Source organism: Neodiprion fabricii, chromosome 2 (assembly GCF_021155785.1).
Source record: "Neodiprion fabricii isolate iyNeoFabr1 chromosome 2, iyNeoFabr1.1, whole genome shotgun sequence".
Classification (NCBI taxonomy): Eukaryota; Metazoa; Arthropoda; class Insecta; order Hymenoptera; family Diprionidae; genus Neodiprion; species Neodiprion fabricii.
Window position 1 is genome coordinate 24,872,629 of NC_060240.1, and position 13,638 is coordinate 24,886,266.

General features: G+C 38.0%; 1 protein-coding gene across 16 annotated transcripts in view; it reads left to right on the forward strand.

Moving 5' to 3' along the window:
• Positions 1 to 1,368: 1,368 nt before the first annotated feature.
• LOC124176586 overlaps positions 1,369 to 13,638 on the forward strand; it is a 101,834-nt gene continuing 89,564 nt past the window's right edge. For 2 of the 16 annotated variants that reach the window (XR_006869415.1, XM_046558069.1), the window contains exons 1-2: positions 1,369 to 1,853; positions 3,864 to 4,402. Coding sequence is in view for 15 of the 16 variants with exons in the window: in XM_046558069.1 (XP_046414025.1) it covers positions 4,357 to 4,402 (46 nt within the window). In the remaining variant the exon portion in view is untranslated. The other 14 variants (XM_046558075.1, XM_046558079.1, XM_046558071.1 and 11 more) reach the window with 14 other exon arrangements.

Genomic DNA, 13,638 nt, shown 5'->3' on the forward strand with positions numbered 1-13,638 from the left:
TCGATATCATTTTTGTTTCCATTTTTAAATAGTTTTAGGTATAGTCCTCTGTACGACATTCCGATGCGAATTACGACTTGTAAGTTTTCGAATCTCTAGTATCGCAAACTTCGAAATACTTGGATGATTACAGTTGTTTTTTCGAAGGGAAATGAAAAACAAAATACCTGCTTACATCTACTTTGATCTCTAGGGTTGAATAATTATACTCGATTTGATTGCAGCTTGCTATTCAGATCAAGTGAAAGGTCAAGTTGAAAAAAGAAATTCGATTCATTGATGCTTTTTTAGTAGTACACTGCATATACCACATGGTGTAACAAACAATCTTAATTTCGTTAAACTCAAATCAGATTACTGCTTTCTGACGCGATAAACGACCATCCCTCAACCCTTTCTAAATTCCATTACACTGGGTGATAACACCTGAGCTCATTCTTTGCAAATTTGCGATTGTTGTATTTTCAGAATCTTCTGTTTGATGATATATCGGAATTGGTCATTGGATTTACCGTCAATTGAATCTCTTGATAATTATTTTGTAAATCTACAGCAAATTATTAGTTGCCGAAAATTGATTCGAAAGGGAAGAGTGTGTTAATATTTTATATGATTTGTTTGCGTGAATGATAATGCTTCAACTTGTGGGTTTCAAGTATCTAAAATCTTACCTAATAGATGAAAAGCTGTACAAAATTTGTTAAAAATATTCTTTGAACATTTTGACTGAAGACAGGAGAGCGTATGTTTCGTAAAATCTTACACAGAGTTCAGATTCTTTCAAGATAAAACGACGAGACGAATCTCACAAAAATATCAAGTTTCTCAGGAAAAAAGTAGCAAAACCTAAGTAATGAATTAATTAATGTTTCTTACTGAATCATGAAATCAAAATCGAATCGCAATTCTTATCACCGTAAAATCATATCAAAAGTCACCATAAAAACATGCCGGTTCCTCTTAGAATTTTCGTGAAATTTCTTACACTTTTTCTCCGAATGTATGCCAAACTTTGCGAAGCAATAAAAGATAGAAATCGCATTTACTCGACGCGGACAATACGGGATATTTTTCTGCTGCGGTCACCTTGAATAACTACGATAAGACATCGACAAATAATAATGATTTATTCTTTGGCAAACGAAACTTAGACGTAGGTATACAGTGTGAAAAGTCATTGGAGATAATTTGCCGGCCGCAATTTGTGCACTGTGAGTTTAACTCGCCATACATACCCGAGTGCCGCAGGTATGCGAGTAAATAGGATATAACTCAAGTGCATACTAAGTGCATGAAATTGACGAAGACGCAGGCGCGCAGGTGGATTTCGCAGGCGCCGCGGCGTCAGGCGTCGCAGTCGGCAGTAGCCGCTCCTGTCGACAACCTGCAGCGTTGCGCGGAGGACGAATCGAGCTTGAAAGCTTGAAAAGTCGCGTGCGCGTGCCGGAGTGTTCAAACGTCGCGAATATCCGTATTAAAAGTGATATCGATCCTTTGTAAAGCCGAAAATAATTCTGTCAGAATCGATACGATAGAAGAAAATAAATAAATAAAAATCGCGTGAATTAGGCGCGTGGCGGGAATTTGGTTTCAGGTGAATTTCGGACTTTCGAATTCGTTTGGTGGTACACAAAGTAAAACACGAAACCTAAAAGAATAAAATTAATCTGTAATAATTCGGGGTCGAAGTTAGGGGTGACAAGTTTTTAAATCGCCGGAACGAACGATGGGATTATAAACGAAATACTGTACGATAAATGATTTCAAAAACGAGGAAATTATGCGGTCTCAATTTCTACTACGGCAAAGAAATTTTGATCCCACATTGGTATGATCGTTGGTATTTAACCGTTGTTCGTAATTAGTCCACGAACATTTTCGATAGATAATTAAGAAAAATTTCTGTAGCGATCGACGGCTAATTTCAGGTATTATGTGCGATAGGACTGTAATTTTCTAATTATTTGTGACCAGCAGCTAACCTTCGTTTGAAGTATGTATTTTCAATGCGATGATCAGAGGTCAGTGAATAGATAACGATATAATAGAGGGTCAACGACGGCGGAATTTTGTTTTTTATGCTTCATTCATTCGACTTACAGTGTTTGTAATGTGTACCTGTTGTAAGTGTGGATCGACGTCGTCAATTATTCAAAATGTGTCTTGACCAGTAACGAGACTGCACGGAATTGTGGAAATCTTTCTACGCGAAGAGATTAGATTACTTTTCATTTGAGTTCCGGCGGTTGAAAGAGAAACTCTCCGAATTCGAGGTGTAAAGCTTTGACTCAAAGCCACGTGGTTCCGAGCTCCGTGCAAGCCTTCCGTTCAAGACGAGGCGGGTGGCTTTGTAACGCCGAGTGATATCGGACTTACTATTTTATTTTGGTATTTACGAATCGCGCTGTTTGCTTTAGATTAAGGCTAAGAAAATCCCGAGTGCTTCTTCCAGAAATACTCAGACCAAATGTCGGTTTCGGTACGTGAAATCCGGCTCGCACTTCCACGTCTGGGTTTGAATGAAATGTAAATTTGCATCGTCTCTAAATCTTTAAGTCAGCCCTTAAACCATGTTTACATTACGCGTTCATCAAACAATTTGTTTCTCAAAGTAATTCGCAACTGCAGTGTAGAGTTGTACGTTTATAGCGAAGCAGCCTTGTTCATAAGTTCGAATTATACACCGCGATTATAATTGAATGTTTTTCTTATCGTAGCTTATTGGAAAAGGATTTTTTGAATTTTTTTTTTTTTTTGTTTCTTCTCTTTTCATTCATTTATTAATTTTTTTGCACTTCTGTAGATGCAGACTTCCCGAGGCGAAATAGGAATCATATTACTTGTAAAAAAGCCACGAAGCTTTCAACTGCATTTCACCGGCGAAGTCATTAGTCGAAATATTTTTAAAATGGACTCGCAATACGGAATTCGTTACGGAGAAGAATACATTCCCGGAATTTAAACGATTTCTAATACGGTCGTTCTTTTCGAACCGTAAAATATTTTAAAAGATCAATTCCGCTCTATTTGGGGAGTAGAATTTTTTTTATTTTCAATTTCCTTTCATTCCTTCCTCCATTCGGTTCACGTTGACGGCAAATGTGGTTACGGTAACGGCTACGACTTATTTGCGTCAAATATCGATCATCGCGGATTTAAAGTTTGGTGAAATTGATTAAAACTTTTTTCCCTGTAGTCGGAATCGCTGTGGGAAAATTGGAAGGTTAACAAATTGAAAAACATTCCACAACGTATTTGCACGAACAACTTGATGATTAGATTAATTGAATCCCACGAATTCCCAGCAGAGGATGAGCAGAAAGTAATTTTCAAAAAGTAAACAAAAACCACCAACACACATGCGGTGGTAATAAAATACCTTTCATTCACCACATTCGGAATTTCCCACAGTCGCGAGTTGGCTTGTTTTTTCAAAAAATTCAAAACACCCACATGATTCACGACAAATTCGCGTCCATGGTTGGTTGGAATCCGCACTCCATTTTTCATATTTTCCACATCTGTTACTACTATCGTGTTCCATTGTTTTCCTTCCTCGTCCATTCGTGGCAAATGTGATTTCCGAGAACGCAACGGCGAGTGGAATACTCCGCGATCTTGATCCAGGTAGACCGTCAAAGCTTTTGATAGCCTTCACTGTGCTTTGTACATATACCGATTACCGCAACAAACATAACGCGACGCAGCCCGGAATGCTTACTTGGTCAAAAAATCAGGCATTCGGTATGCGGTATTTTATTACGACTGCGACGTATTAGTTTAACATGAGAATTATAACGATGTTTGATGGATGTATAACTTGCTTTCCACCCGCCTATCGCATTATCCGACGAATGTACCAGGCACAGGGATTGGATTATGCGTTAATGAAACAGCACAACAAAGTGTTATCATTGTAACAGTAAAGCGGAATAAACATAATTGTCTATGATAATGATAATGACAATTACGAGAATAACAGTACCAGCAATAAAAACGATGATATGAATTTGTATACAGGGTCTTAAGTATCACCGCGAGTCATGAAATTTAATCAGGGTTTAAAGGCCGGTGTATAAAGCTCTGTACGGAGGAGGGATTCCATTTTATTAAAGTGTGTGTGTACCGGTGAAGGTATCGAATGTTATCGATGCATTTTTAGAAATAATCAGTTTTCCGTTAAACGAAACGTGCACAAGCAAACTGCAGTGCGTGCTTCGGATTCTGTAATCTTGTGGAATGAGTTGAAAATCGCTCAGCCCTCGCAGAAACTAGAGTGACTAACGTGGTTGTTAAAGAGACAGCAAGTAAAGCTCGTAGAAAAAGCTAAAAAGTCACAAGAGTGTCATCTCAAAAATGGATTTCACCTTCGTTCTCTTCATCATTCTGCTCAGACATCAAGGTAAGCTTTTTACGGAAATATACACTGTGCGTACAAGTGTGCTGAGGTACGCATACGTTAATCGAGGTGTGGATGAGGCAGGCATATGAATTCAGCTTCCATGCCCCGCCGGAACTATGAAATTTCATGGGCAAACATCCCTATCCGGCTCGCTGGAGGTCCTTTGACACGAACAAAAAACTGGCAAACAAAAACCTCTCAGCTGCCTGCTCGAAACAGCCAGTTGTGTGTGCATATCGTTACCATTTCAAATAAAACCTGCACGGATTCTTGAACCCTGTTACGGTTCGGATGAAAAATGAACTGACGCATACATGCCCGCAGAAATTAGGGATTGCACCTCGGAAGGTTATTTTTGTGTTTCAGCACACAATTTTGATATCAACACAACATATTCGCATAAAACGTCGAAACACTTTTACATCAAATAACAACGTAACGCATATCAACATAGATTTAGATTCTATAATTCAACATTTCGATTATATTCTATAAGGTATTGAAGAGGTAAACTATAAAAAGTAGTTACTGATATTTGAAAAAAAAAAAAAGAAATCTATAGAAAACATTTGTCTTGGCAGACAATTACATTCTAACGATTTTTTTTCTTTTTAAATGGAAATTACAGCCTTTTTTAATACCCATCTTCAATTCCACGTCATATTCTTAAAACGGACACACTGACAATGAGTCTGGGATTTTCTACCCGACTCCGAGGTGAAATATATTTCCCTATAAGCCATGTCAGTCCGTACCGCGCTGTCCGACAGCTGCAGCCAGCACACATCTGACAGTACAATCTGCTCACTCGGGAGTTTCCAATTAAACAAGAGATACCTTTTTCGACAATGAATCAAGATCCAAAAATTTCATACACGCGTGATTCACGATTCAGGCTTTTCCCGTTTTACAACTCTCACGATCAGTTGGTCGACAGATGTGGATGGTGACTAGACTGGGCAACGTGGTTGCGAATGGGCTGCGTATTGTTTAATCACAAGAATATAACTCACTTATTTCCCAATTTTTTACGACGAACAAATTCACCAACCCCCTACTACTTTCCAGAAGCAATTTCCGTGACCAATCCAACCAATTAAAATCACCTAGATGTGACACCGTTTCACCAGTTCACTTTCCCAAAACACTTTCTAACTCTTGCTTCGCTAAACTAACGTAAGACAGTTTGCATCAATGTTTCAAATCGACAACAATTGTTAAACTACTACAACTATTTTCGACCACCTTAGTACCTTCTGTGGTCGTTCATTGATGTCAATGAGAACATGGCCACAAATGATGTAATCTGTTGAATCAGCTTTGATCACTTTTAGAATTGCTATTAAAATAGTTTATTGTCGAAGTAATATCATCTACAGAGTAAGCTTTTGTAATAAATTCAATAATTGGATAGATTTGTAGCACTAGAAACAAGTGTAACATCATAAAAGGTGGCCAAAAATGGTGCAGTGGCCACAAATGGTGTTTCTACGCTATCTAATAATCAAATACCAAATGAACATTCTGTTTGAAACCTGAATCAAAATTCGGCAGATAATCTGTTCGGCAAACAACATCTCATGTACGTATAATGAACCGAAACTGTAACCAACCGTTGATACGTGCAATTTGTAATCCTGTGATCAAATCTCCCAAATTCAATATCTAAATATATAATTATATTTCAGCAAATTCCATCAACCAACTAATTACAAGAAAAAATCATCCTACTCCGTTTAAATTGTATTGCGAGACAAAGGACCTACAATTTGAATCGTGCTGTGATAAAATATGAGGGAAACTAGCAATCAGAAACAAGCAAACCAGTAATTATTACGAAAGATAAAATTAACATCATCTTTCGCAACCTGCCTTAACAGTTTGAGAAATTTTACCGTTTGCACCGTGAATGTAGTATTATTCGTATATCGCAAAGAGGGAATATGGGATAGAGTGGATATTTGGCGGATATATCTGCTGCTAACGCTATCTCTCAGTTGCAAAGGCACGACTTTTCCTTATATTCGATAACATGGTAGGTATCGGAGTATATTTGTATGATGGAGTTGCCGGCGCAGTCAATTGTGTTACACGACATATATGTGAAGAAGGGGGATCTCATGCATTCTCAGACCCGATGAGTGGCGCTAAAATTTATACGTAAAGAAAAATTCATTTTGGCCTTATAGAAGTATCCACTTTGTACTATATACAGAGCGAACAAAAAAAAAAAAAAAAACGGACCAATGTGAAACGTGAACAAAATCTGAAGGCTTCAACGGATTTTTATTTTTTTTTTATCTCAAAACGAGAAGATCAAACCTTTCGTACTGCGTCCGGAAAGCCGAAAAATCTTCATTCCTTACTGAAATACACACCCTTGAAAAACGGTTTTCAAATACGAGTAGTCGCTTGGAGGATGAATGGAATGAATATTGAAACAAGTTTTTGAAAATCAGTAGACGCATTCAGATTCTAGTCACGTGTTAAATTAGACACGTTTTTTTTCAGCTCATCCTGTATATTTTTTTTTAGCCATTTCCTGCAGCAGCTAACAAGTACGACTCGCCAATATTTGTCAATCTTAGCATACTTATAAAGCCGTAAGAAATGTTCAAAAAGTGCTTTTCAATTTTGAGAGTAAAAATCGCTCATTCTTCATTTCGCGTTGCGAATTGCCGCGTAACTCGAAAACAAGGCATTTCAGAAAAACTATTTCACACAAAAGTTGTAAGGATTTAAATAACGAATCAACTTGTGGTATTCGATTGACTTTGGTCCAAGGTGTCAATGTCAAGTAAAGTTCAACCTTGAATTCTCAAAGAGAAATTTTCGTTTTGATTATGGTTTCAGTCCCATCATCATTTTCAATTTTGTAAATGTTATCCGAACGTAAGTCAAACTTCGATTTCTTCAGCTTGATATTTTTACGGATGATCAGCAATTTTGTTCCCGAAACGATAAATTTTTGCGAAAAACCTGAAGAGAGTCCTTTTGATCCCATCATCCATAAACTGAGATGATCGAAAGTCTTATGCGGTACAAGATCAGGAAGATATATCTCAGCGTATCTAGTAGTTTTTCGGTTGGCAAAACTTGTTAATCGCTTGACCACAATACTGCTTTTTCGATATTTAAGCGTGAAAAAAAATCATATTACTTGAATCGTAAAAAGATCTACTTCATCTTAGGTGTATATGAGGCATTACACACCAAATCGACCCATGTATGTGTATCCATCGGAAATTAACATTTTTTTAACTATGGTGTAGAGTATACAAAAACATCTTTCACCGGGTTTTGATTCTTACTGCTGCCATTAAACATCACGATAATGTCTCGACAATGTCACAGCCTGCGCTTTTAGAATGTCTGCGGTGTAAATATTGAATTCGAACTAACGACGCTGGATGGTGCAATTGGATATCCAACCAGACCATTGTCTCGCTAACAATGCTCGGTGGTTCGTCTCTAAGCCCATGTGTTCGAAAATAATTACTCCACGCTAATCATCCATTAAGAACACGTTGAGAGTTTTCTCCCGTAAATACCGATCCTCTTTTATAATTCGACATCACCAGCGTATTCCTGGGAAATTGCAGGATTCTACTGCACTGTCGAAACATTAACCACTGCGACTGGAAGTTTTATGTACTCCATGCACCGGATTAAGGCAATATCGCGAACTCGATCAGTGTGTGAACGTCTTACAGTAAACTTTAGCGAACTTGGGGTTGTTTACTGGGATATCAGTCTGTTGGAACAGTTCATCCATTGACATGTTCACTCTACAGTTTGAGAGGATGCCGAGGCTCCACACGAATGGGAAGTATTTGAAAATGCTTTCACCGGATGCCATCCGTTGGATGATTTCCCCCAGCACCGAAGCGTTACTTGTTGTCGTCGTGAGGTGAGGCAGTTACTTCGAGTCAAGTGTTTCCCTCGGGGTAACAAGTCACCGGGAATAAAAAAAAAGGAGACAGGATGGTGAGAGAAAAAGAGAGAGAGAGAGAAGGTGCGGAAGTTCCAAGGCAAATCGTATTACGGTAATTGACCATCATCGTCCGTTGAGCTTAGATATCGATCGATCTAAGCCGGAGAATGAATACGTATAAAGCGCCCCTATTCATGCATGGATGTGTACAATATGGGCGACGTGGAGTTGATGGAATAAAACGAATATTTGAAAAAGGGGGGTGATGGTAGGTAACCGATAGGACCACGGTAACAGCTTGAATGCTTTGGTATTCCCGAAGCATATCGACTCACGGGTAAGTGCATTGAGCCCCATACACATATCGATATCAATATCGATATTGATATTGCGATGGAAAGTAATATGGAATTTTAAGACGGGAAAAACTTTGCCGATGAGTTTATCATAAATAAATAAAAGATGAACGTTCGCCATATAATAATAGAGATCGGGAGTGCAATGGTTCACCTCTCAAAATTGAATGATACACCTAGCGTCACCCTTATGGGATGACCGAGTCATCTCCCATTTTTATACATCCGTGAAATTTCGATTGCCTGTAAGACTAGACTTCCGCCTCGACAAGTTGCCTCCAAAGCTCATCGCCTATGAAATCAACTCCGCAGCTCGCATGGCATAATTTACTATCGCGTCTCCATGTTCGGACTGACTTGCGTGCGAGTCTTGCCTCGTTGGCTGCTTTATCTGCACTCTTGATTATAAATTGCTTTATTTTCTCAAGGTAGTTATAAAATTAGCCTCACCATACACGCGTGCAACGAACCGCGTGTACTAACAATAAGGCACACATCTTATCGGTCGGCACGGATTTGGAACAACATACTTGGGGTGATGCATTTTTTTTTTTTTTTTCTTGTGAAATATTGAAACCGTTCATGCGGAAAATGTGATCTCATGTTCAATAGCGAAGAAAATTTATTATTGTTGATCCTCTTTGGTGCGAGATTTCAAAAAATTCGACGTAACCTTGAAACGCTACGCAGATTTTCAAGGTCTGCTACGGCTCAAGTAGGTCTGTTCTATAATTTGGACTGTGGTTGTTTTCGTAAGGTTTAAAGTTGAAAAGTAGTTCGAAAACAACAGTTTTGACGATAGACCGAAGAGGACTTGTGAATCTCAAGACAAGTGACAATTGGCTGCGGTTTGTCGTAGGTAAACTCAACAGTGTCATTCGTGGATTGACTAAGAGCAAAAGCATGAACGAAGCTTATTTTCGGCGAAGTAACCAGTTAGAACAACATTGATTCAGTACTACACTTGTGTTTCTACTTTACCGTTATTCTTGAAACTGTTTTTTCTATAAAAACGAAACGTTTTTGAATAAATACAGTTTTTATTCGAATAGCGCTTTATCAAGGTCTGTAGCTCCGCAACTACCAATGAATGACAGAAAAAGTGTTCCTAAATTTTTTCTTCCATTTGCAATGATTTATATTTATAAATGTTGAGGAATGGAAAAATAAAATGCTAAACTCAGGCTGCATGAAGATTGTAAGTTTCCCGAAAAGAAATTTAGTCAGGGTTCAATTCAGGCCCTGGATAATTAACCACGGTTTAGGTTTAGTGCATAAGGAATTCACTTTATCAGTCTGACAGCGCTACAGCGCCCCAGCAGGACTGCGATTTTTGGGTGACTTAGTTTGTCAAAATGATTTAGTCAAGCGAATTCATTGATTCATCTAAAGCATTTCTTGTCGCGAACGAGTGAATTAGTGATTCGAGAGAAACTTTTGAGGTGTTTCCGAAATAGAGTCAACTAAATATCATTGCATTTAAAGTTTATATATTGTTCCCTCAAGTCGTATGTTCGTTGACAGAAACAATTAGGTACTTCGAGTAAGATAAAAACATAAATCTAGCCAACAAAAAATTCACACCTATTGAATGTCAGAATTTGTTGATCTAACCGGAGCTTGTTCGGCGTAACTGGTTGAATCAGTTACATCAATTTATTTACAAGGTAAAAGAAACACATGCTTTGAAACAAGTAGAGAATATAATATTCGTCGTAAATATCAGTATACTAGTACTAGAAACGGCCACTAGGTGATGACCTCTCTCACTACGGAAATAGTATTAGAGATAGTTATAAAACCGGGTAGTCGACTAGGAAGTTAGATACGGATAACATTAAGTAAGGTTGTCATCAGACCTATTACAAACGAAGAGAGCGTAATACCAAGTTTCGAGTCATTGTAATTTATATTGACGTCAAATAGACAAAAACTATTGACAACTGTTCAATTTATACTCCTACGTATACAACAATAATTTTTCGGGTTATACCCATTGAACATAGAATAAATCCCATTAAATTTGGACTCGACAGAATTATGAATGATATATGCGCTTGAATAACTCTAGTGCAAAAGATTTTTGCAACCACAAATTTCATTACTTGCTTCGACCATTGAACTCTTGACGCAACAAAACCTAATTGAAAACAAGCTTCATTTGTTTTGATACAGCAATTTGATATTTTCCAGAGAAAACAGTCGAGGTCCGTTCAATCAAATTGTTTTGACATTTCAATCATACATTTTATTGATACGAAATTCACATTAACGTAAGGCATTCACGCCCTGTTATCTAGAATGATTTGATAGTTTGCACGATTGTTCAAGTTGTCACAAGTATTTCGTCCGAAAAAAGTATTTTCTTTGCAGTAAGTAAATACTATTCGCGTCGCATTGGACTACAGCATTTAGTCGAATCAAACGAACATCACTTAATTCAAATAATCCTCTCCCTCCGCGCAGTACTCCCAAAAAAATACCATCTAGTGCCTCTTTTTCAGATGCGGCCATATTTTTTGAAGCGATGGTTCAAAAGCTAAAACTTCCATCTGAAAGTGTTAAAATCCTGAACGTCATGATTTTCCAACCGTCGTAACTTTAGCAGAATCAATCCATATCACTGGTTCTGCCTGATCAACGTTGAGTGTAGCTGGAGTCGAGTTATGGATGAACCAATTCGTCCGTGGAGTGTTTCCTGGCCGATTGATCTTCTTCGCCGCGCTCTAGTGCCTATAACATGGGAATGATTCGGAGCCAGCTCACGATTGCACAAAGTCAAACTTTGGAATCACGGGCGTATGCCTTACTAACACAAACGCAACTAGGTTACTCTGGAAAGCAACAGGTTGCAAGCTCTGCGGCAGCTTCTCTCGCCGTAGCGTAAACAGAATTTTTATATTTTCATTTTGGTTGACGGGTAAATTTCATTGGTGTGCATACGCCTTGGGCAAAAATTAAAGGTGCGAGCTACGAATGCATACGCTCCTCTTCACCGGAAACAGTTGCTTCTTGTGGCGGTGGAAAATCGTTGCTTGCTGCCTCGGGCATCTTGGCTGGACTCGAAATCACAGGGATGGGAGAGAGCCGATAACGGAATTACGCTAATCTCAATTGGGTTCACTTTATCGAGTAATTAGTCATTCGGTAAAAACCTCCTTCCGACCCGCACCTCAACTCTTCCTTCTTAAAGCCGCGTCTTTATCGCGCAGCTACCCTCGTTTCTTCCGCAAGTTATTTGATAAGTTTATGAAATTACACCGCAAAGTTAGACACCCTCGCCGATGATTCAAACGTCTACTGAAATTAAAGGTTTCTTTTTAACCCTTGCACCGAATGTTCGACGATTCGTCGAGATTCTTACAGCCGGAGAAAAACTTATTGGCATTATTTTTCAGCCGAATATGTAACGTATTTGTCAACTTTTAATACTCCAATAAACGATTTGAAAGGTGACTAAACATTCCTCAGCATAAAAATTATCGATCAGTCGATATTCTGTGGAAAACGGAGTCAAAGCACAATCGATGCCATTGAAATCCGAGCTATTCCGAGAGTTTAGAAATGTGCTCGGCAATTAAAGTACCAATCAATTTGCATTCAGTATTTATCACGCCACGTTGTTCTTAATAGTAGTTCATTCGCATACTTGACGCTCTCTAATTATCATGATTAATACATAAGATTTTCCTGTCAAATGTCATTCGTATATTATGAATCTTACAATTAGTAACGGTCTTTCCTAATTGATCAATAAGCTTTACGTGTGTAGAATTGTTTAATCTCTGATGTCTTTTGCTGGTGATGTTATCACAATGATATTTTAGGTTATATTCTCATTTACCATTGCATATACGTGAATTATAGTAATTCATGTTTCAGAATGATTTTCTTACCCTCAAAATATAAAAAAATATATATATAATATACATATATTGGAATATTCGGTTATGTTGGTAAAGATATTGCATACAGTTGTTTAGCAGTTACAATCAAGTTGGTAGTTCATTATATGCACTGACTTAGATTCAGTTAGGCTGTGAAAGATTCGTTTTCGAAGTAAAAGGAACAAATTTTTCTTTTATATTTGTGTACTGATAAGCTACGTTGTGCAATACATTCTGATACAGTTTAACAGACGTTGCAGAATGCTTAGAGTCATTTGCAACGTTTTTCACTGAATAATTTTCTGAATGTCTACCTGATTGCTTGAAAGTGATTAAGAAAACGAGGAATTGTGTACTTCGTCGGTTTTCATCAGAATTGGAAACTCACTTGCAATTCAAGTTGTCCTTAAATTTCACTTGACACTAGTGAAAGCTAGGCTATTGTGTTACATTCAAAATTGATAATTTCTCGAGCCCGATCAAAGGATATCCGTGAGCCGAATACAGAAGCTTGTAGTTCTATAAAATTATCCTTCATCGTTTTTCCGACAAAATCTTCCTTAACCTTTAACTGGCACCTTTATCTGGTATAACATTACTGTCACCTTGGGGTCATGCACGGAAGCAACTTAATATTTTAACTCGAATGTTTTCTTGTTGGAGTATTCACTCAAGTGTGTTTTACCGGATCAAAAAACTCGTAACAATAATTTTTAATTTTAAGGTACTAAAACACTTTTTAAAAGGCAGAAACTTTCAAGTCACGAAAATCACGCTTAAAAACCCTCAGGTCACGAACCACCCCAAGGTACCAGCTAAAGGTCAATGAAATTTGAACTGGATCTTGAATGCGGAGAAAAAGGCCCATACCTGAGGCATAAATGTACATCTGTAGTTTGGAATCGGATGCGAATCGAAATAGATAAAGAGAGGAAGCACAGTGTAACCTGTCGTAGGGTATTTTCCCCGAAGTCTGTGAAATGTAAAGTTGGAGTCGGTCTCATGTGCACCCATACACTGACATTCGGAGTTTGATAGTGTTTAGGAGAGGGTGACGGG